Source organism: Centrocercus urophasianus, unplaced genomic scaffold (genome assembly GCF_019232065.1).
Source record: "Centrocercus urophasianus isolate 14NV4802_14NV808 unplaced genomic scaffold, USGS_Curo_1.0 seq_26, whole genome shotgun sequence".
NCBI lineage: Eukaryota > Metazoa > Chordata > Aves > Galliformes > Phasianidae > Centrocercus > Centrocercus urophasianus.
In genome coordinates this window covers 12,430,977-12,458,158 of record NW_024884822.1, presented here as the reverse complement: position 1 = coordinate 12,458,158, position 27,182 = coordinate 12,430,977, and the positions used below count along the sequence as shown (strand labels likewise).

The following is a 27,182-nucleotide window of genomic DNA, read 5'->3' as shown; positions in this document are numbered from 1 at the left end:
ACCTAGGCAAAATGCTGGGCTAGCCAAAGGAGAAGCATGTCTGAAGCATGGGCTCTGTGCCCCTGCAGTGTTCCCAATTGAGACACTGCTGTTGGAAAGCCGCTGATGTTTGCATAAAATGTGTAAAATTTTATCAGGAGCTCCAAATCCTCACTTGTGTGGGATGCCTGCCTGGACCTTTTACAACATTTGTTGATTGCAAACACTTTGTGAGCATTGCTCCATGGCTGCTCTGATTAAATAATTATTCTGAAGAGCACCAAAGAGGGCCGGCAGGCAATGGGTCTGGAAGCAGTGCACCAGCCCTTCGTGTAACCGAGTGCCACCAGCCCCCTCCCAGAGCACTGCTCCCTCCTTTTTGCATGTACAGTTCCACCTATTTAATTTTCTACAGAACAGCTAAAGTTGAAATAGGATTCTGATTGTTTTCAGTTCTGCTTAAGCCATCAGCAAGTAACCAGGCCTGAGGAAAGGGGTCTCTTCCATACAACCTTTTCTCCTTTTCTTTGCTTTATTTTTTTTGCTCACAGACCTGCCTGCACTTTGGGAAGATGATGATAATTGCTTCTACAGAGGCTTACAACCACCCTACGATACACTCTGTCAGCCTGGCCGTTCTCAAAGCTTTGTCAGCCACAGTTCCCAATCTGTCACATTATTTTGGAATAAATTCCTCTCACACAAGCCATTTTTATCCCTTTCAGAATTGCTCAGCTTACAGTTCTCATAATGCTATAGGATGGTTTTTGATATCCCTCACCATCGTTTTTGGGGGTTATTAAATATTTTAATAGTGCAAATATTTTTAAAAAATCAAGATGTTTCCAATAAATCATATCCTTGAATACACAGAACTCAATCCTCCCTCTAAAAGCCTTTAAGCATACACAAATGAATATGAAGGGCTGAGAAGAGAATTGACTTTCCTTTAAGTGATTCTTCAAAATTGATTCCCACAGCATCTGACTGGCCAGATATTCATCAGTATGTTCATCTCATACTTCTCCTTCTACTGGTAAAAGCAGTTACACTGCTATAGGAGGTACTGTCATGGTAGATAAACAGCAGCAGGTATTTCAAGCTTTTTTTTTTTTTTTTTTTTTTTAAACCTACAGCCCTCCTTGATACTCAGCTCAGCTTGGCTGTTCTCTTTTTCATCCTAGAGAAGTTTGCTTGTGCTTTAGCAGTACCCCAACTCTTCAGTCTAAAAGAAGAGAGCATAAGGCTTAAACATCAACTCAGCCCAACACACCTTGTTAGCAATTAAGCCACACCAAGTTCTGGAAGAGAAGACTTCCTCTTTGCACACCTAGCAGAGGTTCCAGCACCTGGGGAGATCTCCTGTTGCTTGCACACATGAGGCAGCCACCAAACCAGAAGCCAGACCTCTGTTTGCAGTGTACCTCATTCACTTTCAGAATCACGTGCAGTGAGAACCATGTCGCTAAGTGCATTTGTCAATGTGTTGTATTTGATGGACCAGCCAACTCAGATGAATGTGTTTGCTGATGTATCAGTTGCAGTTCACTCCTGGGAAGCTGGTGGCACTTCCCCACTGTAAAACTGATTCCAAAAAATATCCTATTCAGACATAAAATCCATTCAAATGTGATTCTCAAAATATGTTTCTGTACTAAAATTACTCCCTTGCTTCATTGTTTCCTATTGCCCTGAACTCTTCATTATTGCTATATGTTTCCTGGCTGGATGCATGCATTTCTTGGTAAGGTGCAGTAGTGCAGAGATAGCTCTGATTTCCTTCCAGGAGATCTTTGCAACCCACTGGGGAGCTGTGTTGTCTCATTTGCACTTTCTTATTGAATTTCAATCAGCTCTCCCAACTATTTTCTGGAAGAATTCCCGAGCGACATCTTCAAATAGTTCTAGCCCCATGCTGTCCAACAGCTCCTCATTTTCTCTTCTTGGACTGTCTGTGTTTTCTCATTTGAGAATAATTCACCACATGACAACATTTTGCATTAATGAAGCCCTGGTGGTATCAGATGTGGTAACATTCAATAGGGAACACAGAAAATAAGTACAAGAATATAAACAGCATAAAATAAAAATCAGCTGATGTGCAAAAAAGTTAATGAGGGGGAAAAATAGTTTCTGCCAGCATACGCTGTCTCACAAGGCTCCATCCTGCCTAAGCATAGAGAAATTGGATTTATCTTTCACTTTGCAAAGGTCCCTTAGGAAGCTGGTAGAGATGGTGGGCTTCTGTGAATCTCCTTAGTTTCTTCCTCTTTTTCTTTAGTGGAATACCAGCCAGCCACACCTTGCAGAAAAGTTTCTTTCTAATAAATTCCTGAGTCCAACAAGCAGGTTTAGGCAGTGTCCTAAGGCACAGCAGTCTCTGAGAAGAATGTCAGGTCACAAGGAGCAGTCAGTGTGCTCTCTGGCCCTCTGGATACGCTGTGGTAAAATACATATAGGCTATAAAACAGAGTTGCTGCTTTTACATTTCTGTACGATGTTCTGTAGTAGTTTATTTGATAGCAGTAGTGATTGTTACCTTATGGTTCTCTAGCCTGAGCATTACCTCCAGACCAGGACACAGTGGCATTTAGATCTTGCTAGCCATACAAATAATAAATTTGCTCATTAAACCAAACAAAAATAACAATTATTTTAAAGATCCAATGATAACTGTAATACAGGTTGTCATGTGCTCTTTTCTTCCATTGCTGTGCATTTGCTGACAGAAATGTGCTTTCCACTGATCTAGCTGGAAGGCAAGGAGATGAATCCTGAAATCCAGTTCTTTTGTGAAGAGGAGATACAACATGTAGTTTTTTTCCACTGGTTCTAAGGACTACTAGGGATCCAACCTATTGCTCTTTGCTTTTGTTTGCTCAGTAGCGCATGCTGAAGCTCTGTGATGCTCACGTCACTTTATGTGTTCTTGTGGACTGTTTTCCTAAGATGCACATATTAAGATAGTCATACAGCAAAGATTGCTTAGAAATCTAATTCTGGATTTCTGGACTTGATTTTTTTGAACTTACCTTTTTCCAAAACCTCATTTTCTGCCTCCCTTTTCATTTCTTCCACGGTTTTCACATTTCTGTCAGCCCTGGCTCCTGCTGGTATCCAATGTGCTACTGCCACACATCCATTTCCACCTTAAAAACTTCAAAGTTTCTCACTAGTGCTTCTGGAACTTGAAACAGAAGCTTCTCTGAGTTGTTTTAATGGTTGGTAGAGAAGGCGAATAATTCATTGGAGAAGCACTCTAAGTAAATCTATTTGTATATACATAAAAGCATAAGTTGCAATTAAATATATTATTTCTGGTCTTTAACAGGAAGAATCATATTTTACTACTCAGTGCAGGTATTCACTGCAGAAATCCTGGAAAGTAAGAGCAAAAAATAAGGGAAACAAATGGTGAAAATGTTTACTTTTTGTGAAACAATAAAATCAGGGAGCTCATTAATTTTAATTTGAAGACACTTACAGAGATGGAGTAGTGTAAGGAGAACAGAACTAAGGTAAGCAGTTTTATCGTAGGAGCCACTGAAAAATTCATGCATTTTAAAAGAATGGTGTCAATAATGAATATCCCTCTTTACTATGACACTCTACAAAAATGATCTACTGTCATTATGTTTTCCAATTTAGATTCTTCTGTGATTGCACAAGTCGCTGTAAAAATTGCATTTAATTTCATGCATAGCCACATTTTCAACCCATTTATGGGAAATGCTGCATGTGTCTCAGCTCTAACATAGGTGTTCTGTGATACCATCTTGTATTTTCACTTTTATCTCTGCATATAATCTTTTAATTTTTGTTCTGTGTCGCCTTCCTGTTCTGATTGAACATAAATACATCTGCCCGTTTCTTCACAAATACTAATTTTACTACCTGAGTTTTGCTCTTTCAAGCTCAAGGCCATTTTCATTATGGAAACCAGCAGCTACCCTTATCATCAGCAGCCCAAGCTATTTCACACTATTGTAATTCAGAACAATTTACCAGATCAGAATCTAAAATTTCTGTTCAGCTCTAGAAAGTGGAGCAAAACAACTTCCTGGATCTGTAAAACTTCAGGTTGTCTTCAAGTGTTTCAGCTGTGCCTTTGGAAGGTTCGTAAGAAACACTTCCATCTAATATTCAAAGTTGATCATTTGAGTATTCAGTTACCTCATTTCAAACCCAGCCAGGTTTGTTTCTACTCGTAATTCTTTATTTAGTCATTCAAACACCTGAAAGCACAGGGCCTGCTAAGCTGTTTGTAGTAAAGTCAGGTACTGATGGCAGCCTCCCATGGGCTCTAAGATGCAGGCGACCAACGCTGCTTTGAAGTCAAACCAACATTCTGTCTTTCTAAGAACAAGGACAGCCATTTGCACACATTGGCTTGGTCCCAACTAAATACAACTGGAGCACTTTCTCTGTGTCAGCACCAAAGATGTTGGATGCACACATTTGGCATTGGATATGTCTGTGTCTTCCAGATGAAGGGCATTTTTTCACAACAGTCTCTGTAAAATGGGGTGGAAGGAAGGGAGGCATAAGGAGAGATGATGCCTACTGACTTTGTCACTCAAAGCACAGCATGCACTTCTGGAAAAGTCATTTCCAAGTAGACAGGTGGAGGTTTTTTTTCAGTGGATACAATTTTGTCTATTCCTAAATTCATAGCAGAATTTGAATGAGGACATTAGGATGAGCTATCAGTGGAACCTGGGAAGCTAAGAACCATGCAGGTGATGATATTTTAGTAGCTGACACGGCCAAAATCTCAGGAAGGAGGCAGCTCCCACACGTCTTTCTGACCAGTTCTGAGTGACCCCCAGTACCTGTATACTTTGGGTGTATTTAAAATGAATCTCCAAGCTTCCTAAGCACCTAACAAAGATGAACTTCCCAGGGTTTTCACAATTAATGCAAGCACAAAAGGAACTAGCATTAAGTACTATGAAAACAGATGTACGCTTTGCCTGCAGCTTTAGAGAGCAAGCTTTGTAGCTCTCAATCTTTGTTTATACAGTTCTAGCTGAGCCTTGTGTTTTAAATGTACTGTTTTAAGGGAGCTTCCGATCAAAGCCTATTTCGTCTTCACAATAACTCAGCTGCTCCTGTAATCATCTCAGAGTTGGAATTGCAGGATCTTGGCATCTGCTGCTTTATTTATAAGATGAGGCAAAGCAAGTGACAGAAGGATCAGAGGTGGTTATCAGCATAGGTGTCATCCCTGTGGAAGAATAGCCACAGAATGCCAAAAACGCAGTACGACAAATACACCCACCTAGAACTTTGTCATGAAGCATTGATGATCATAGGAGAAATTTTAAATAAAAGACCTTCATTTTTTGGAACCATCAAGGCACGTTCAGAGTGCAGTGCTGTTTCTTATAGTAAATAATCTATTCCCTTCTACCTTATAAATATTGTTGTCATAGTGCTTCATTTTTTATTATTATAAGAAGTTGCCTGGAGGGCTTAGCGAAAGGAGCAAATTAGAGCATTCCCTCTTCTAATGAAGAATGGTAAAATATTTGTGAAGGTCATTATTGCCACAATTGCATCACCAGAACACCTCAGATAAAGCCCTCAGAATCATCTACAGGTCACATACATGAGTGTATGTTACATGTATGTGTGTGTACCACATTTGGAGTGGATTGTTAGCATGGCGCAGCATTGGTCTCAGTGTTTGCTTTCAAATCAGGTCCTGAAGCAGCAGTTGCTACTCTACATATTTTGCATGGCTGGGAGCACAGCCACGCTGTTGCATGAAAGCTGACACAATCTTTTCTTACTTCAGTTTTAAAGCTTGCTCCAGTAATCCAAACACATTTAGAAGCCATTACAGATGGATTAAATAAGTTGTTGGCTTACACAGTAGAGAGAAAATGTAGAGATGTCAGAGAAAGCATAATTAAAATTGCTATATTTTCTATATTGTTTTACAAAGATAATATAAAAAATAGTACAAGAGATGACCATTATTTTCTGTCAATTTCTGCACTGTTATACACCTATATCAAATTTTTTAAAATAGTGTTTTTACAGTGTTTTAAACTCTATGCATTTTACTCTATGCATATTACTTTACACCTGACTGTCATTTTAGATAGCCTTCAAAAATGCAAAAGCAAGACTTTTCTTCTGAATTATTGAAACTATGTCTGTCCTATTTCTAACCAGAGGAATATAATATCAGCATTGGACAATGTCATGCTGGTTTGTGCTGTATTTCACAATGCACATTTTAATCAAAGCTAAATGGACTTGTCCTCCAGGCTTGCAGCACAAATGACTGAACTGCTTGTTACAACTAATATGTCTTACGAATACAACTCCTATTTTTCTGCTTCTGAGCCAAGCAACAATCAAGGCCTGTTTCTATTGATGCATCTACTCCATCTTGCTGCCCAGGGTAAGCCATGTCTGAAATTTCAGACTTGGGGTTACAATGAGCTCTCTTGCAGCATTTTCCATTCCTTATTCACATGCTCCATATTAGGAACCTTTGCATTCTTTAAAGAAAGAGGCTCAGAATTAGTGACATGTCCTCTAAGCTGAATTCTGCCACCAGGTCAGTTTTCTTTTGCATAGAAAGGGCAGTAACCTTTGTAGCTAAATATGCCTTTTATGAGGCTTTTATTTTCTTTCTGTTAAAAATTTCTCTGCATTTGTAGTTTTCTTTCTTCTACTCTAGAGAATGTAGCCCAGCTCCTGGGGAATATTGACAGGCTGCACATTGGCATCCAGGGAATAGGAAATTCGCTTCTCAGTCTTTACCTGTGAGACTATTTAGTATTGTAAAACAATAATATGAACCCAAATGGCCAGTCTGTCCTCATTTAATTTGTAAAAATGTTGTACTGCCTGTATGAATGATGACAACGATAGCAATGGTAATGATAAGGCAGCAGATTCATGCTGGAGAGATGACTGATAACAGAGAAATGAAATGATACAAAACAGGTTATACACACTCTGTGAGGCTGGTTGCCTAGCTTGCTTATTCTGAGGCACTGGGTAATGTATCACTGTAACTTCTTTTCTGAACCACATCATAGACTTCTTGCTTGTCATAAGTACCAGAATATTATGGCAGCAATCCAGATACTAAAGCAGTAATGTACTTCCTCACCATCAAGTTTTGCTTAGAATTACCTACAATATGAATTATAAGGCTTGTTTCGTAAATGGCTGGAGAGTTTACTGTTTTGTATTGCTAGGCTGGAGTAAAAATGGGTGTGAGAGAACATTCCGTATTGATTTAATCTTAACTTCTACAGGTTCAGCTTTAATGTTGATTTGTGGCACTAAGCACTTCAGTGTCCCTCCCTGAAAGAATGAAATTAAATAGTATATTGTTAATTTTCACAACCGATGTGTATAGATTAGTATCTGCAGTGCTGAAAAAGTCCATAATGGAAGCATACCTGTAAAAACCCAACCCTTTACAGCATGCTAATGGCTTTCCATCAGGCCACGCTAATGTTTTCTGCTTCATGAAAATAGGTATTTAGCAACAGTGCTTTCAGTTTGTTAGGAATAAATAACTACTGGAACAGTTCCTTCACCCTTGGGAATAAATCTGCACTTTCAGCGCTTGCTGTTAAATCACTCCATGATTTAGAATGATTCATCATGGCTACAGATTCGGATCCGAGGGATTTTGTTGGATCCAGCAGCACATGCATCTTCCTCACTCATTCACATTGCCTTCACTCAGAGAAGTGACAGATCTGGCTGCTCCTCCTAGTCAAAGCCATGGGCTACGCAACAGATGTCATCAAAGCACATCAGCAGTGAGGGATGAGAATTAGCACTACGTGAGGACGTGATGGCAGCAGGCTGGTAAGGCAGAGCTGTCAGTGATGTCATTAACAAGGATAAAGTCTGGTGTTTTTTCCCCGTTTGAAAGGTGCAGAGAATGAATTGAAGCCAAATTCTGTTATCTCAAAGAAAATACACACAGCAGTGGAAATGTGTATTTGCATATGCTTGCACTGTGTCTTTCTCGCAGCAGTAGATTTTAAAATGGGTGTTGACAGTTGACTGGACAGACTTCAGTTGCCAGAGCAGAGCTATGAAGAGCTTCTTCCCTTGGAGTTTCTCTTCATCCCAGATTTTTTAATCAGTGCCTCAAGTCATGCCAATATCCATATTGTCCGCAACCTACATATTCTCTCCTTAAAGATCTTCAAATAGCAAGGGACTCATTATCACATCTATTCCGCCTGCAACCCTATTCTTCTCATCTGAGAAATGTTACTTGAAACTTCTATTAATAGTAAAATAGTACACTTTTATACTGTATTTTTTATGAAGAGCATTCTTAAAAATGCTCTGTAACTCAAGCTGATGCAAACTTATATAGGAGGATCTCAGATCTGGGGCTCCTTAGAGCTCTGCTTCCTCAGTACCTGATAACCAAAGGGCTTTACCACCAGAAGTAAATACTCCAGTGCTGATTCATAGATATCCAGAGTCTGGGCCTCTGAATGAAGTGTTTTTAACTTTGTGTCCCCAGAAAAACTGGGAATGATTAAAGACTTCTGAAAATAAGCAAATGCAATGAATAGAATAGGATGGTGAGGTAGAAAGGTAGGATCTTTCCAACCATGCATCGTAGCATTCAAATTAATAAAAGAAATGGGAAATAATACTTTCACATGCAGAAGAAAGTACGATGGAGGACATGAAATACCTGTGAAGAAGCTTAACTGAACTTTGCATTAAATTTTTGCAATCTTTAAAGAAATTTATTGTCTGCTGCATGTTAACAGAAGTGTTGTTACCTGTTGTTTCTGACCCAAATGAACAGACTCACCGCAGCCATGAGATTTTGGTGCATTCATGGCCATCATTGGAGCAGTGAGTTTCTCGTGAGATGACAAGTGTGGGACTCTGCTGATCCCCAGGAATGTGGAAGGAGGAATATTATGAGGTGCAGTGAATTGGAGAAGGCATATTGTGGCTTGCCCTGTGAAGGATATCTGTCTCCATGGCATAAAATCTTGCTTTGTACTGCACAGCAGGAAGAATAGAATTGCCCAAGCATGTAAATTTTAAACACTAAATATGATAGAAAAACAAGAATATTTTTTTTCTGACAGAAACTTGTGACTAATGCAGCTTTCTTCCTTAAAAATATTTGCTCTGGATGGACATTAATCTCTTGGCAAAAAATTCTGGAAATAAAAAACAGATATTTCTCAGTAAAAAAAGGAAAAGAGCTGTTTTACCCAGCTAAGAAAATGGAACTGACAGCTTTCAGAGGAGGCAAAGTCCCATTTGCAGTAGAGCTAGAGCAGCGTGACAGCTTTCTTTTATATGTGTATAAAGAAATAAATGTATTTCCTATAGCTGTGATAATAGCACTATACTAAGTCAAATGTGGTTATAAATTATTCCGAGCATCTTGTTCAAGTGGGATGTCTCGGCAAGAACGTCCCTCCTCCCCATCTGTCTGGCTGATATTTTTCTCTGAAATCCTAAAAGGTGGAAACATTTAAGTTAAACAGTCACATCGCTCTGATGGAAAACCTGCCGATAGCTCATGTCACCGCTCCCATCGCAAATCATGTCAGCTACTGACGACAAACTTGAGTAAAACTTTCAATTCATTACGATTTCCATTTTCGTTTTAACTTGTGTCCTTTCTCCCAACCTTCTCTTTTACTTTAGAGCTCACAGAAGGAGTTTACAGCCATAATTAAATAGTATTTTTCCATCAAAATATCTGGTGAGAGTTTCTCCACTGTTTCTCTTGACTCGGTCTGATTTGTTCTTTTTCCAGCTTGCACTGACAAGGAATTGAGGAGTCTTGCTTCGCGACTTAAAGACTGGTTCGGTGCTCTTCATGAGGATGCAAACCGTGTCATCAAGCCAACAAGCTCGGAAACAGCACAAGGCAGTAAGAAAACTCCTTTCCAGTTAATACTGATGTTGCAGGCAGCTTACCAGCCTGGGAGAGCTGATCACAGCTGCTGGTGCCACAATGTCATGTCAGGCAGGTGCCAGCAAGTGAGCAGCTTCACAGGGGAGCTGATCCTGCAAATAAATAGCTGCCCTATTGTCTGAAGGAGCTGCAATCATTCTGTGCTCTCTCTCTGGACCTAAGTACTCTAAAAATTGGCAGTCAGAGACAGAGAGACCTGCACAAGTTAGCCAGGCAAATAACTGGGTCCAAAGACTACCGAGGTCGTATCTATACTGGTAAATAAAGCTGCAAAGGGACTTCCTCAAGCCCTGAGGTTAGCTGGCATTACATAGTTTGTGTCTGTACAGAAAATTCCATGACCCTCCAAATCATTGTGGCTGTCCCCAGATAATTCTTGGGGATGGACAATGGTCTCTGCTTGTCCCCAGGTCTGTGCCTGGGGACATGTGCCAAAAATACAGCACAGAAGCAAACAGAAGATTATGCTAAAGCTGAGAAGGACCCACTTCAGATTTGACTTTCTTGCTAATGCCTTGTGTAAGAAAAAGAAAAATAACAATATCCATATAGTAACCACAGAGATGGAATAGCTAAATGGTGTGGAAAGCTGGAATCTGGTGTGTCCCAGGTATTTAATAACAGCATCTTTGCTTCCTTTGATGATTTTTTTTTTTTAAGAAATAAAGAAAATGAACAGTTTAGAGGACATTTACTCTCTGTGGGTTAAGCCAACATGACTGATTTTGATGTCATTTACCCACCAGGGAAAGGAAAGATTCAGATAACAGCAGCAAAAGAGGTCATCTTCATCAGAGAGCAGATGTGAATTTATTTTCTGTAAGGACTCATTAATCCTTTTAAACAGCATGTCCCAAATCACAGGGGCCCTGGGTTACAAAGTAGGATGCTCAGGTTTTATCTGTCTGTGTGACTCACCTTCAGCTAACTGCCCTCATTCTCTGGGGTGAGCTGCTTAAAGCTGATGTCCACACACACATGATTTCAAGGATTTGGTCAACTGCTCCTTTTACTGTCTTCAGACCCTTGCACTTAGTTGCACAATGGTGTGGGAGGGGCTGAACATGCAGCAGAGCTGACCCAGCACATTGGGATAAGCATTTGCTGTTGGTCTGTGCCTGCACTTCCACTCTTGTGCTACTTTTGAGTCTGTGTACGTAGCAGAAATGCTAAGTCATGGCCTGAAGCAGTGATGGAGCACCTGGTGGGATGGCAGGGCCAGCCCAGAGGAGCTCAGGTGTGTGCAGTGCCCAGAAGGGGTGGAGCCAGGATTCACCCCTTCCCAGCCCTCATTTAAGGGTTGGCAGTGGAGGTGAAGGTATCTCCTTGGAGATTCTTGTGTACCTGAGGCCTTCCAAAGGTAAGCAGGTTTTCTTCTTTTGTTTCTGTGCCTATGGTTACTGTGTTGGGGCTTATGTTCGTTTGCTGCAGCCTAGGATTGTGCCACCCTGCTATTATTGCTTTACTATCCATCATGTTGTAGTACTAAAGAGTAGCGAGAAATTCCTCTTCCTAAAAAGACAGGATACACCCCAGGCTGTACTGCTCAGAACTGTAAGCAAACCTCATTAATGTCACATAACTGAATCTTAAAAGTAGGTGAGAAAATAAGCAACAGTCTATGTAAACTTTTTCATCAGTTCCTTACTTAGAATAGTATTTAAAGTCATTGTCTTTAGAAGCACGTGTCCTACATATTTCTTAAACATTCTTATGTAAAGGAAGCTGAACCACAGCACAAAGACAACTGGATGTGCAGCCAATTACAGCTTCAAGATGTGAATCCCCTTCAGACCCCAGCAACAGAAAATCCCAGAGATAGCAAACTTTTTCTAGAGTACTTCATGCCCAGAAGCACATGAAGTCTTGTTTCATCAGACTTTCAAAAGGCTGCTTCTCATGCAGATGACCTCTGAGCTGCTCAGAAGCTTACCAAAGGCCAAAGATCAGCTCCATCCCTAAAGGTGGTGGGTTTTTTTTTTTTTTTTTGGGTTTTTTTTTTTGGTTGGGTTGTTTTTTTGGGTTTTTTTAGTTCAGTTTTATTCCTGGCAGTCTTGATATGAAAGGCTGCATTAATGATCTTAAAGGCTTGATTTTGACAATGTTCATTTTCAGACTGTTGACTTAGTTCAGCACGTTTTCTTATTTTCTGTGTGTCAATTGGAGGGAAGAAAAAAAAACACACAAGAAACTTTCTGAGTTACGATGCCCAAATCATCTCTAAACACCACAAAACTTAGGCTTGTTTTTCTTTTAAAGAGATTGCAGTTTCCTTGAATGGGTCTACATGTGCCAAATTTGCTTCAGTTCTCTCTAGAAACCCAGAAAATAGACACAGAGTATGAACAGCAGGGTCTGCCTTCCTCTAACATCAGCTTCAAACATTTGTTAAGAATGACAGACATCTTAAATAGGGCTTAAAATTCGAAATGGAGTTCATATATCCAAACTGAAAAATACATCCATGTGAATCATGGCAAACAGGACATGCACACGTTGTCCTATTTTTTTTTTGTTTTGTTTTTACTGCTCTACATGTCCTCCTTTCCTCCCCAGGCCAATCACTTCATTAAACCAAACTGGCTTGGTTGTGCTTGTAGAGTGTTAAAGGCATATACATACACACTCAAAGTAATCCATTTTGGGAGTGCCCCCGTGGCAGTAAGAGAACAGATGGTGGGATGTTGATGATGAAGATGCCTTGGACACATCAGCTGTCTAGAGGAGGTGTTCCAGCAGGGATTTCTCTGTGCTACATTAAATTTTCAAGATGTTACTGTGAGTGTAAATAAGCTCTTTGCGTGTTTTAATTTCACCCCTCGGTGAAGAAAAAAGTGCTTTTTTTTTTTTTGTTTGTTTGTTTTGTTTTTACTCAGCTGAAAAGAAAGGGATAAGGGTGAGTCATTGTGCTTCAAATCTCCAGCCTCCATTCCAGGTGCTACCTGTGAGATCCCAACAAAGCACTGCAGTCAGGGAGCTCTGTGTTCCACAGTCTTTGTGCAATTGAAATCTCTTCAATAAATAATATCAGTAACTCAGGGACATGCTTTGAAACAAGAAATAATAAAACTAATTAGGTACTAAGATCAGGTTCAAATTGCTCCTGAGCCTGTTGATAATTCATAATGTTTCCAAGCTATAACTAGACAGTTTTTTTAGTTGGAGTGGGAGTTGTTTTTCTTGTTCTAGAGATCTATGCAATATAAAGTATCTTTTCTGGGGAACGTTTCTTCTCTTCCTTCCTTTATTTTAAGTGATAGGGGAAATTAGGTTAATTATTCCCCTGCTAGTTTAACTCTAGTATACTTTAATAAAATAAATCTGGCTCATGTAAGTCAATGCTTGAAGAGGGAAAATAATTTTATGTGCCATGAGGTGTGTTTATTTTTAATTATGAATTTTCCCTTAAAGATTTTTTTTTTTTTAATTTCATTTTAAAGCAGAGAAAGTAGAGCCTTGTAGGTATCAATGGGACATTGAGACTTTCACATGTAGGTCACCGGTGTGAATTCACTCCAGAGCTGCAGTGTCTGAAGGTTGTTAGGATGCTGTACAGCTGTCAGTCAGAATGGGAAGTGCAATGGTTTCAGTGGTCATCCACTGACCAGGTGTCCAGATGGGGGCAGCCACTACAACTTACACTAATTGGCATCTGTATTCACAGCCTCTGCCAACAGCAGGGATATGAAGCCTTCCCATCCTCTTGCTTGTCACCAGAGGAAGTGTAAGGCTGAGCTTATGCACAGAAAAGATCCCACTGAGGCTGCTGATAGGTCAGGTCTGCTGTGGTAGAATTCTAGCCTGCTAACTGAGTGCTCAACTGACTACAGCATTACAGTATGTGGTTTATTTCATCCCACATGTTGCATCATATTTGTTGAGAGGTGTTCTACAAATCCCAGCAGTTTGTGGGTAGTAGCTTTTACCAGGAGGCAGTGAAGTGGAGGTAGACACTGCTATTCACCTTCAGCCACACGCTGAAGGACAGTTAAAGAATTGGTCTTTTCACTGATAATAACCACCTAGCTGAGGGCTCTCTATTGCACCTACTGCTGTAATATTTAAAGACTTCCAACCCATACTGCCTAATATAGAGCACTGCTTAATAGCACAGCCTCTTAATAAACCTCATCTGGAACTCTGGTGGCAGGACTGAAAGCTCCCTTGTTTACAGGAAATTACAATCAAAACCTCTTCATCTAATGTAATTAACTGTCTTCGTAAGTGACCTTTCATGATTGCATCTTGCTTCCAAGCCCTGATGGTATGTCACAGAGGAGCTTCAAGTTCACATCACTCACCATCCAGTGATCTGCTCTGACAGCTCAGCACTGAGGGCACACAATAGTGGTATCCCTGTATGCATGTTGTACACACAGATTGAGACTTCCAGCAGGGAGCAGAAGTAACCTAAAGACACTAAAGGGGGCAAGTTCATGCCAGCATCTTCTCCTCCCCCCCTCCCTTGATCCTTACCAGTTAGGAGATGGCCTTCAGAGAGCCACAGGGCTAGACAAAATGTGCCATGTTGAGCTGCTTGCAAGCAGACCTTGTAGCTATTCACCAAAGTGTCACAGCAAGGCACAAAGGCTGTTACCAGAGAGGGCATTTATGCATGAAAAAACCAGCCAGCAGAACCCATCTTTCCTGGAAGCTGTTGAATGGGGCCAGCCTAAGCATGCAGTGGTCCCACCACACAACTAAATATCATCCCTTGTCTGGCTTTCTTCAAGCTGTGCTGTGGAGTGCAGTATGCACACCCACAAGGCATCAGCCACCACCCAGCCCTGTGCCTCTGAGCTCTGTTAAGGCCAAGTCAGGGTTCTGAGGGCAGTTCACTCAACAAGGGATTGTACAGTGACCAAATCCTACTTGTCTTCTTCAGCTGAATCAAATAATTGAAGTGAACAGTCCTAATTGCTTCAGCAAGACAAGCAGGCTCCCTCCCTACCCCTAGTTGTACAGCCTTTTTCTTTTTCACTGTGCTCAAACTCAATTAGATAACATTAGAGGAGATAACAGCACAAAAATGTGATGAAATGTTCAGCATGATCTCTCTCTTCCCTGCCTGCACTGCCTCTAGCCCTGAGGAAATGGTGTTACCCTCTTCCTTTCTCTGAGAAACATGTATTATAAATGACATAAACCTTCCCATTAGTTAACCCTTCTGATTGTTCTCCATGTCACTGACAACCTTCAGCTGCAGTTGCATACAAAACACACAGCTTCCAGCACAAAGCATTGCCCTCCTTTGGATTCGTGCTTTAAAAATAGCAGGTAGACTGCAGAGCCTGGACAAACTGTCAGCGTGATTCCAGCAACATCTTAGGTTTCACGTTAACAAAGCAGCATCTAGAAATGGGACTTGACACTTACAGCACAGAAGGCTAAGCTTGACCTCGTTCAATGAAAGATGCAACAAAAAAGAAAAAGCCCATCGGGCTGCTTCACGTGGCCCACAGCAGGATGAATGGTGCCCAGGCATGCTGTGCAGTGTGAGCATGTGGTGCCTGGGCAGGAGGTTCAGGTACCCCCTGAGCACGTAAATCCCCAGCCAATGTATGCATGTCCTTGCTGAAACTGAGATCCTTATTCTGAGATTTATTAGCACTAGATAACTAATGTACTCTATTGCATCATAAATAATTGGGAAATTAATCCATGTTTGCACCAAGCATTAAAAATGCAGTGACAGTGTGGATTTATAGTGCTCTGTCTTGGTTGTGAAAGAAGGCAATGCCACTGGTTTTGTGGAGACTGCAAAATACTGACACATGCATCTCATATACCTTGTGGGTATCCATATGCATGACTTGGCCTTCCCGTGGTACCGCTGCTGTTGCAGTCTTTTAAGGCTTTGGGCTATTAAAATGAATGATGATGATGGTTTCCAAAGTGCTGGAAGAGCAGAATCCTGTTTTGCTGCACAATCCTGGAGTAGGCAAGGACAAACAGTGCTGGAGTGGTGTTCAAGATCTCATGCAGCTCTATGGAGCTCCCAGGGGAAGCACGGCCATTCTTCGGAGGGGTTCAAGCAAAAGAATGCCTCCTCGCTTCTTTCCCCTAACTCCCTGCACCAGCTCACAATTCAAGTCAAAGCATGCTGTTGTCCACTGCCAGAGGCAGGGTTCAGAAGAGACAAAAACTTGGCTGAGATGTGGAAGGTGAGAGCATACTAGGAAATAAGTTGATCAGGGAACTAGGAACAGATCTTGGAAACAGGATTTAAGTTGCATTTGGACTCAGCCTGCAAAATAGAGTGAAAGCAGTTCAGTCTGTGAATTTGTTCTGGTTTGACCAAGCGAGGTTAATGTTCATAGTCCAACCAAAAAAATTTAGGATGGCTCTGGCTTAGCAGTGATTATGTGCAGCAAGCATACTGACATTCAGCTGGGGATATTTGCCTGTCTTCTTACAGGATTTGACACCAGCATCCTTCCAATCTGTAAGGATTCCTTAGGCTGGATGTTCAACAAACTTGACATGAACTACGACCTGCTGCTGGATCCCTCAGAGATCAGTGCCATTTATCTGGATAAGTATGAGCCATGCGTCAAACCTCTCTTCAACTCCTGTGACTCCTTCAAAGATGGAAAGCTTTCCAACAATGAGTGGTGTTACTGCTTCCAGAAGCCAGGTGGTAAGTTGTACAATTTGCAGTACAAAGAGAAGTTGTTTGGGTCTCCCAGAGTTTAAGTTGATTGACCTCTTTGTAGGGTAATTGGTAGTCAGTTGCATTACAGAGCTCCTGTCTCTAGCTCTGGTATAAAAGGGCATTGTGTAACAATGCTTAATGTCACAGATGAGCTATATTAACATTCCCTGATGACTAAAACAAAGCAGTACTAAGTGCCAGCAAACAGCTTAGAAATAGGCTCTATTGCTAATAGAAGGCTCAAGAACATACTCCCTTATTAATGCAGAAACTAGTCTATTAGCAAATAAAAATTAGAGGCCTGGCACTTTGTCAGTTTGGTGAAAAGAAAGGAAAAACAGTTTAACACTGAAACTGGCCCTCAAACTCTTTTCTCAAACACAGTGTGTTGCAATTACTTTTTTTTAATTAGTAGAGCTAATGACATAAATTTGTTTTGCAGTACAGTACCAGCATATGGGCCTCTTTCATTCCCAGGTGTACCATAGTCTACATTTCATGTCAGCAGTGAATCCAGTCATTAGATTCTGTCCTGTACCATCTGGAAACTGATTCTCATACGTTATATTTTAGGTCTTCCTTGCCAAAATGAAATGAATAGAATTCAAAAGCTCAGTAGAGGGAAGAGTCTGCTGGGTAAGTTCGATTACTTGCCATTCATTTACTCAACTAATTAAAGCTTCTGTGATTATTGTAACTTTATATGCAGTAATGGTTTTTCAATTAGAGAATAATGTTTTGAATCAGGAATATGCACTACAGAATTTAGTCCTGACACTATGAAATTAAACAAATCATGAGATAGCAACATACAGAACAGATGTCAGCATGGCAACAGGTTCAGAACTAATTTACAGCCGTCCAGAAATATTAAACCTCATCTGAGCAGAGTAATATTGCCCTCATCAGCTGGTAGGGCAGCATTAAGCACGGAGGTTGCTTGATACTCATCCTCCCATCTTTGACTGAAGGGGCAAAGATGGTTCATCATCAGCAGGTTCATGGCTTCCTCCAGTCATGGCACAATATATGCATACCTTGGGGCTCAGTTTTGTCTAATGTTTAAAAGCATTTCGGTGTATTCCGTGTATATGACACTCAGACCAAGTCTGTGAGAACAAGAATTTACATCATCTCATCTAATGCAACCCACCAGCATGCTCTGTACTCTAAGGTGTGGTAGAATCATGGAATACCCTGAGTTGGAAGGGATCATCGAGTCCAGCTCCTGGACTCCCCCTCTCTGTCAACTACTGGGAGCCTGTAGTGGAAATGCTAAGCCACAGCCTGAAGCACTGATTGAGCACCTGGTGGGAAGGCAGGGCCAGCCCACGGGAACTCAGGTGCATGCAATGCAGCTGAGCAACTGGAAGGGATGGAGCCCGGATCCACCCCTTCCCAGCCCTCATTTAAGGGTTGGCAGTGGAGGTGAAGGTATCTCCTTGGAGATCCCTGCATACCTGGGGCCTTCCAAAGGTAAGCAGCTTGCTTTTTTGTTTTTTTTTCCTCTTCCTTCCTCCATTCCCTCCCTTTGTCTGGGACTCTTGCATTTGGGCTCGTCCTCATCTGCCTAGACTTTACCACCCTGCTACTGTCATTGTACTTTCCATCACATTCTAGCATTACAGAGCATTTCAGAACTTAGGCTGCTCTGGTAGATATTTAAAATTAGATGAAATAAATCCTTACTAAACATTCAGATGGTCAAACTGTGTAATTTTAAGGTAACCAATTTCATCTCCTAGAATGCATTATTACACAGCCTAGAGTTTACATAGTGGATCTCAGTGAAGCTTCTGTCCCAGCACATTCATGCACATAGAGTCAAACCACATGAGGCATCTCAGCAAGGGGTTGAAGCCTATGCTTACAGGACTAACTGAATTTCACCCTGGAGACAGAGCCCGGCTTGATGCACACCCACGCTGCCATCCTTAGTACTGTGTTTTTCACCAGCTTTTTTCAAGCTGTGGCACAGAGCACACACAGCAGCTCTGCTGAAACAAATTTCAGACTTCAGGCTGCTCTCAGATTGTGGTCTGGTGTTTCTAGATACTCATTAGCAGACCCTGAGCAAATTTCATCCTTGCCAAACCTTGCTGTTCTTAGAAGCTGGTGCTTTGGGTTCAAGGTTCAGGTAACATGGATGGTGTGGTTTAAAGTAAGAATATTCCCAAAGGCCACAAGGCCTATGGTTTTGTTCCATCATCTTCTCATAGCATGTTTACATAAAGATTAAGACGTTTCAGAGTTGCAGCTCCTGCTGTGCATCAGTGTGAGAGCGAAAGCAGGATTGATCACTGTGTTGTATGTGTGCTACGTTCCATAAATGTTTTGGGTTTTTTCATTCAAATGCTTGTCATAGTGGAGGAAGCCACTGTGTTGTCAGCCTCACGGCTCTCATGATTTCTAAGCCTTGTGAAAGAATAAGAAGCCCAGGTCCTAACAGATAACTTTCACTGTCCCATATTTATTTTATGCATTGCTGTTATTTGCTTAATACAGTAAACATCATCTAGGCTGAAATAAGGGGTTTGTTGTAGTGCAGGGGATAAATAATGATGGTGCTGTGTAGGTAGGCAACATTCAGGCAGTTGTACCGCGTGGCCCTGAAAGCAGATCACAGCAGTAAGAGCAAAGTGATAACATTACAGTGGTCCCTCATCACAAATAAATTCAAGTCAACCGCATCCAAAAAAAAATAAAGGGCAAAAGTAGGTAAGCTCAGCAAACGAAGCGTCAGGCACAGAATGTTCAACAAGCTAGAAAATAATATAGGGAAGAACTTTGTGCTTCACCTGCCTTGAGACTGCCTGCATAATGACACCTGTCTGTGAGATTTTAATCTGATCTCACTGTTATTTATATAGTGGAAGGGAAAAAAAAATGTCATTTCACTGAAAAATCATGCAAATGGAAAATGAAACATAGATGTGACAAAAACCACCACTTGTAGCAACAGCAGAGACTGGAATGAGATGAGTCTTTTCAGAGAAACTCGTCTTTAGTTATTCTCTTTCCTTCTCCATCTTTGACATATAGAGCACAGCATTTACAGTCTGAGCAGCGTGCATGAGGAAGATTTCAGTTCATTTGTATCCATTGATAAAAAATGATGACTTTTGATATTTTGTTCTATCAACACACATGACACTTGCAGCAAAGTACTTCAAAGCCATTGCCATTAGATATGTTGAATTTGGAGACTTTCAAATAGAGCCGAGCATCCCAGGGGACTGAATTAAAAAGTAAACAGCACTATTCATCTTTTCCTACCAGATTTATCTAGAGTACAATTAACTGCAGAGAGTGTACTTTTAGAGCATACAACTGTGCATCCTGATAATGTTTCTCCCACATCACTAAGGTAATAAATTTCTGCTCCTGTCACTGTTTTTTTTTCTATCTCAGCCCTGTGAATTCAGCAGGCATAATAGCTAATACAGGGAGCTGGCACTTAATTCTGTCTAGCTTTTACCGGTGTGCTTTGCTATCTTTAGCATATAATTATTCTCTCCATGTCCTCCAAGGATGTGGAGTGTTATATAGATAAGGAAAAATGCAAAAAAAAAAAAAAAAAAAAAAAAAAAACGCAACAACAAAAAAGAACCATAAAGAGGATATAGGTGCAGCAGCAGCACTGCTCCAGTTTTCAGGGAATAATTAAATAATGTGTAGAACAGAGGAAGACAGAGGAAGCATGATTCCCTGGCCTGAGGCAGGCAGGCAGGCAACGAAGGTGGAGTGGTGGATAGTAAAATTGTAGTCCCCTCCCCAAAGGGTCACAGAGATGGCTGTGCAAGAAACACAGAGAAGGGAGAGGAAACAAAGGAAACAGGAATTCCTTTTTCCTTCCAAATTGCTTGTGTGGTCCAAGATGCCCAGTCAAGTTCAGTAGCACTGAAAAATTCCAAGCAGAACTTGCAGACAGAGCTAATTTGTAATGCACACAGGGGCTGATTTGGGTAGGATTTACAGGATGAATCATCCTTTTGTGCACCACTTGCTCCCAGTGATGTTCTGTCCACACTGGATTATCACCTGCACAGGCTTTTCCCTGATGGCTGTCAAACAGCTTGACACCAAGGTGCTCAATATGTAACATCCCAGCGTTACATCCCAGTTGGCACACATTTGTTCTGCAGAAGTGACTTCTACTCTACATTGTGACCCAAAGCCTGACTCCTTTCTACACAGTTATCTTGGCATTGAGCCTGGGCAATTTTTTTTTATTATTATTTTTTTTTTTAAATCTACGTGTTTTACAGTCATCTTGGAACGTTTTAATACTTTACAGGAAATGTAGTAAAACTCTATGAAAAGGTAGAGGTTGCGTTGCCCAAGGACAAGAGAGAGGATGAGACAGTTTAGAAATACTGCAGCCATTCCCTTCCTACCCTGCAGAGCCACGTAGGACCCCCTTCTCCTTGGTTGTTCCCCAGAGCCAGAAGCACAGCTGATGTAGCAGGGGAGCTACCAGCAGAAAACCAGCACTTGAGCACTTTTTCCAAGGCTTTGAATAGTCTGATAAACACCGGAAGCATTTAAGAGAGAGGATATGAGCAGAAATATGAAAAAAAACATGAACTGAATGACATGAACTGTCTGAAAAGATGCTGTACACATGAAACTAGTGTAAAAACTTCCTGTATGACCAGTAAATCATGGGCGTCATTGACAAAGGAGAAAATACTTTCTCAACAGTCACTTGAGATGAGAAATTTGGGGCAAGGGTCGGTTTCTGCCTTGTATCAAGTTGAAGCTATTGGCAAAGAATGGAGAATGACTGCATTGACCTCCCCTAGGAATAATCTTGAAGGACAAGAGAGGCTTTTTGTACAGAAGAGCATTTTTCCTCTATCAGCTGCAAATGGTGGGAGCAGTAATGGGTTTCTCCTAAGAGCTCACCTGTCTGGAAGCCAGAACGAAGCACACTCTGCAAGTCTGAACCATGTTGGTTTTATTGTGAGATAAACCTTAGGCTTCAAATCTGAAGATTTAGGGATTTCAGTATCTGTTGTCCCTCTTTGTAAACCTCTATGCATTCTTTTATGCATGGAAACTCTCAGTGAGTCAGAAATGCTTGAGATGAGTATGTATAGCAAGCAGATGGCAGATACCTTCCAGGGATAATTACAGTGTTGTGGAAAGACTTATATGATAAACAGTGAAGGAGTGCAAATGGAAAGAAAATGCAGAATTAATGTAGTTGGGATAATGTTCCAATTGGGAAGAAAAGCTTAAAACCTAGAGTTAAATCTGAACAAGACCATAGGAATGCTAATCATTCAGAGACAGACTGAACCCAAGCTTTAGGAGCATATGCCTTCAGCCCCTGCATGCTATCACAAAACCATGCACTGTGTAGTGACCAGGGTGGCTCAAGATAGTTAATAATATACAATTTCTGCTCCCTTTTTGGCACCAGATAATCACAAGAGTTTTCTTGCCAACGCTGAAGCTTTTCATATAAATAAACAAGCTCTTCATATCACATACCATCATAGACCTGCTTAATCCTACAGAGGCTTGTGTTACTGATTATGTCTTGTATTTTATTCAGGTGCTTTCATCCCACGGTGCAATGAGGAAGGTTATTACAAAGCCACTCAGTGCCACGGCAGCACAGGGCAGTGCTGGTGTGTTGATAAGTATGGCAATGAGATAGCTGGCTCGAGAAAGCAGGGGACGGTTAGTTGTGGTGAGTAATGATGTGCTCTCCTCCGATAGCAAAGGAATTAACATCCCTGTAAGGCTTGCCATTGCTGTAAGATGGAGTACGATAACACAAATGACAACAGCAAAACATAGCTTTGTTCAAAGGGCTCACGTGGTTCCCAATTCCTGTTACAAATGGGGCCCTTGCACACATTTGTCCTTCTGACTGAGGGACTACAGCAGAAGGGAGCACACAGTAGCCAGTGTTAAAAGGATGTTTTGTGTGGGGTTTGTCAGTGATATTGTAATTAAGGCTATGGGACTGCTATGCAAGGTTATTAAATATATTGCTCTGCGTATTTTGGGACTTGACAATCTCTAACTAGAGAAAGAAAGGACCAGCTACAAATTCTTATAAATTAGCAATCAAGCCCAAGAAAATTGCTGACTGTACAACATGGTGGCAGTATATACAATCACCAATTAGCTGTCTTACCTAGGCAGGCAGGATTTCCATGGCATTGCTTTGATGTGCTTGAGTGAAGGCTGTAGGCCTTCCAAAGCTGCAGCTGTTGTAATTTCAGAACAAAAAAGTGAGAGACCTAGAAAGTTTGGGATGCTCAGAACTGCATCATGGGTTTTAGGCTCAGTAGATGTATCTGCAAATTGTGGTTTATGCACTTAAATAAAATCAATTTACAGAATATTTCTAACCTAGCCTGGTCTACTTAATCGTAATGAGTTAAAAGCATTTGTAAGTAATTATTTTCTGGCCTGCATGCACACGAACCGAGTCAGTCTTAAAATCAGTTGAGAATCTGGGAGCAGAGTGATGCAGTTTCTCATGCAAGAAAATTTCTTAGAGTAAATTAATATATAAATTTAACTCAGTTCAGGAGGAAAAGTGAAATTTATAGATTGTTTAATGAACAACTGAGCCAATTAATTAAAAAAAGTAACACTGCAAATGCCAGTGGCTTGAATGACAAGGGTAGTGATGTACAAGGTGATGTGGTGACATGAGGAAATGACTCTTCCCACTTGCCTATTTCAGAAGAGGAGCAAGAAACCTCAGGGGATTTTGGCAGCGGTGGATCTGTTGTGTTGCTGGATGATTTGGAAGAGGAACCTGAAGCAACAAAAAAAGACAAAGAAGGGAAACTGAAGATTCACGTAAGAGCAGCTAATGAAGATGATGAAGATGAAGATGATGATAAGGATGATGAAATTGGTTATATATGGTAGTGCCCATTGTTCAGAGGACTCACGTTTTGCACAATATTGCAAGTCATATCGTATCTCTGCAATTGTATCTGAGAGTACCTGGCACAAATATTCCCTCTCTACTGAGTTTAATTTTGTATAGTCTATTTAATTTAGAAGACAGCTTTTTTTTTTTTTCTCCAGCAACAACTGTTTAGAATCCAGCTTTTGTTCTGTTGGTTTGGGAGATTTTTGTTGTATCCACAGGGGCAATGAGTTTTGTTCCAAAAACATTTCATGTCTTAATCCTCAGTTGCACAGCTTATGACACGCATCTCGTGAAAGAAGAATCACAGAAGGGCTCAGCAAACTAGTACAAGGCTTAGAAACCCATCAGATGTTATCACAGACAATTTGTATCATAAATTGCTATCTGGATCATATCAGAAATGATCTTTTTTCTTTCATGGGAAAGGAAGAGGAGGTGTCTCTTTCTCTACTCAGTATTTATTGCACTCCAGTTGATTAAATACCTTTGGTTGTGATTTCTGGCTCCCCAGAACCAGGGGTTTAATCCAGAAAGAAACCCATTGGTGGGATTTTATTTTCCTTACATTCTTTGCGAAAGCATCTGAGAGGTTTAGTCCAACCTTACTGAAGAACAAAAATCCCACCAGAGCGCACATCAACTCTCCGCCACTCTTACTGGGTTAAGTATCACAGTCCTGATCTTCAGAGCTACTGAGAACCTGCAGCTATCACAAATCAAGCCCTAGAGGCAGGGAACAGCATCCATCTGCCTTCCCAAATAACGGAGGAGAGAGATCTCGATCAGTTTGGAGCATCACAACCACTTCCATAGCTATTCCACAGCAGCTGGCTGAACTCTTTTGCACTCAGTGTTGCACTAGCATCATGCAGGCTCACACATCACTAGGCTGCCTGGTAAGCAATCCCTCACTGCAAGGCTCTACAGCTTTCAAAGCCACTCACCATCAAAAGTAATAAGCTGCCATTTCTTTAATTTGAATAGTTAATATGTATTTGGCCTGTTCTAAAAAGCAACTTGATGTGGGAGCGCTTCAAAAGCGTAACTCCTGCTCAGCGTGACAGGCTGCACACTCCTGACACACACATACAAAAAGAATAGTATTAAAATGCAATTTGTGTTCCCCTCAACATCAGCCATGTATTTATAGCTCTACAATTGTATCACAACACACCGACATTAAATTATTTGCTGTGTCCTTTCCCATGGTAGTTCTCTGATGCAGGAACATACAGCAGTGACCTTTCATTATTTTTGCTTTAAGTGGACTGAGCCAAGGAGAGCACTGTGCATCCACACACAAACTGGTGGTGGAGTAGGTGCTGTTTTTTGAAGAAAAACTCCTAGGAACAAATTTACCTTCAGCTTACTCTCCCCTCTCCCCCATGGTCTCATGGGGGACCAAGCCTACATATTTTTCTACATTTCTGTGCCCCTTTGCAATGGCTTTTCCAGCCACTTGCATCACTGCAGAGGGCACACAGTCCATCCCTTCTGTCCACACCCCACCAGGGCACAGCCTGTCCCGAACCCTCACAAGGAATGGCAGGATCGAGCTTGCAGCCCTCCTGGTTCTTGTACAAAATCTGCAACTGCTTAAATGAAAGCTATTAAATAAGGCTTTATAAAAAAAAATGTAGACATCCTTCAGTTCACATCAGCAGAGATGCCACTGGCATCCAATTCTCATTCTCACTAAGCCTGTCCTAGCTGTAATCGTGCATGTCTGACCATTCCAAATCCGCATTGGAAAAATACACTTTTATTATGGACTATTTCAGAAGGCTGCAGCTATAACAGTTTAAAGAAAATAATATCAAATAATGGGGCAGGGCCTCACCAGGAAGACACCAGGCAGATCTCTGAGCTTTGAATAGCAGCTCAGACTGCATTTTGCCTCAAATGGTATGAAGCTGTTTAACAAAACCCTGCTGAAATCCACCAGCACTGTGCAGTGTTTGGGGGACCTGTAGTTTATATATACTTACACGTGTATATTGAAACAATAACTCTAAGAAGATGTTTTATTTCTTCAAGATAAAAACAGCCAAGAAATCTAAAAAGAACCAATCCTTTGTCAGATCAAGCCCTTTTCTTCTTCATGCTTTGTGAAGGATTTAATTTGCTCGCAGCTTAATTTAATTCCTTTCTTTTTTTCTTCTTCCCAAAGCAGAACTTCCCATCTGCATCAAGTCATTGACCTTTCAAACATTTTCTCATTGTGAAAAATGGAATCCAAGTTGCCCCATTCTTTTAGAGAGACAAACCAATTTTTAATCTCATTTTCTTTCATATTAGGGACTATGAAATACTGTTAGGCATTGCTTTATGGTTCAAGGTGTCCTTTTAACTACTGTGGTTAAATCAAAATCTCCTTGAGTTCAGATTTCAGCACAGTTGGGTTTTTTGGGTCATTACTGGCCTTTGCTGTGAACACAAAGAATCCTTTTCTTTATCTTTTTTTTCCAAGCTATTCCATACTGTTACTTTAAACTGTTAGACTGTTTATTTAATATTTATTCTACAGTTTATATTGAAAATGTAAAGTTTATATTTAAAAATAACACTGTTTGTTAGTGAATGCTTCTCCTTGCCTCTCCAGCCTAGTCTGTTAGTCTCAGTGTACATTTCTGGCATGGGAATATTTTGATATTAGAAGTTTTGTAGCATTTTTCCCTTTGAGCAACAAATGACATAGATCTGAGGTCATCACTCGCTACAGACCACTGGCTCACCCAAGCTTAGCTTCCTACATTTGTTGGCTTTTATTGCAGCCCCTTCTGTATGCCATTCAGGTTCCTTTAACACATAGACTGCTTTGTACAGTTACTATACATCAGAAAGCCCTTTCTACAGTAGGTGGTTTTTGGTCTTTTTATACTTTTCTCAATGCCGTTGATGTCTGTTACTGTTTAATGTGTAGATCTGTAAGAAGAGATCCAAATATTACGTGTTTCAGTTTGATGTCCCTACTGTAGATGGATGTAGGCTACCATAGTAAGTAGAACTGCATAGTAAATTCTGAATGCTTTTTCCATAAGGAGTTAAGTGGAATGTGAACATTTTGCTATCTTTCTTTGGTTAACTGTAAATGCTTAACTGTAGTCTGGAATAGTTGCATTTTTGTCTGTCTCAATAAATTTTAATTTGTCCGCGACTCATGATTGCCTGTCTTGAATTTTATTAAACTTTGGGGATCAAAAATACGGCAGCACTTTGAGTCAGCATTTAATCATGCATGGAAATGGATGGTCTTTTATATTTGGTTTATACCTCTTACCTCTGTTCAATGTCATCCACGATCTGTGAAGTTAATGTAAGGTCTCTAGGAAGCTGTATTTTAGAAGCAGAAATGAAACCAAATGAAAGCAATGATTGTACCAAAACTAGAACTTCTCAAATTAAATTCAAATAGATTTTTTAAGGAAATGAGCTGTAGGAAGGGGTGGGAGAAACTTTCAGTGTTATTTCCTGCCCACTTTGCAGATTGTTACGTCTTTGTCTTTTCTGTAGGAATCCAGGGCGTTTTTATGAACAGAGACAGTCACACCATTGCACACAGCATAAATGAAAACAAAAATCCATTGAATGTATCTGGGGTGTCATCTCTAAGTCATAAGTCATCCTCACTTATACACTGCTATTGAATTTTACTTCCATTTTGTTAGCTACCTTTAAACAGC

The 27,182-nt window shown here is 40.7% G+C and overlaps 1 protein-coding gene across 1 annotated transcript in view; it reads left to right on the top strand.

Annotated features, from left to right (window-relative positions):
• Positions 1-26,656, top strand: part of SPOCK1 (SPARC (osteonectin), cwcv and kazal like domains proteoglycan 1) — a 255,375-nt gene extending 228,719 nt beyond the window's left edge. Inside the window, exons 6-10 of the mRNA XM_042826651.1 lie at positions 9,773-9,889; positions 16,353-16,574; positions 17,163-17,225; positions 22,153-22,290; positions 23,302-26,656. Coding sequence (XP_042682585.1) covers positions 9,773-9,889; positions 16,353-16,574; positions 17,163-17,225; positions 22,153-22,290; positions 23,302-23,492 — 731 coding nt within the window. The 3' untranslated portion in view covers positions 23,493-26,656. The remainder of the gene's footprint in view (positions 1-9,772; positions 9,890-16,352; positions 16,575-17,162; positions 17,226-22,152; positions 22,291-23,301) is intronic.
• The last annotated feature ends 526 nt before the right edge of the window (positions 26,657-27,182 follow it).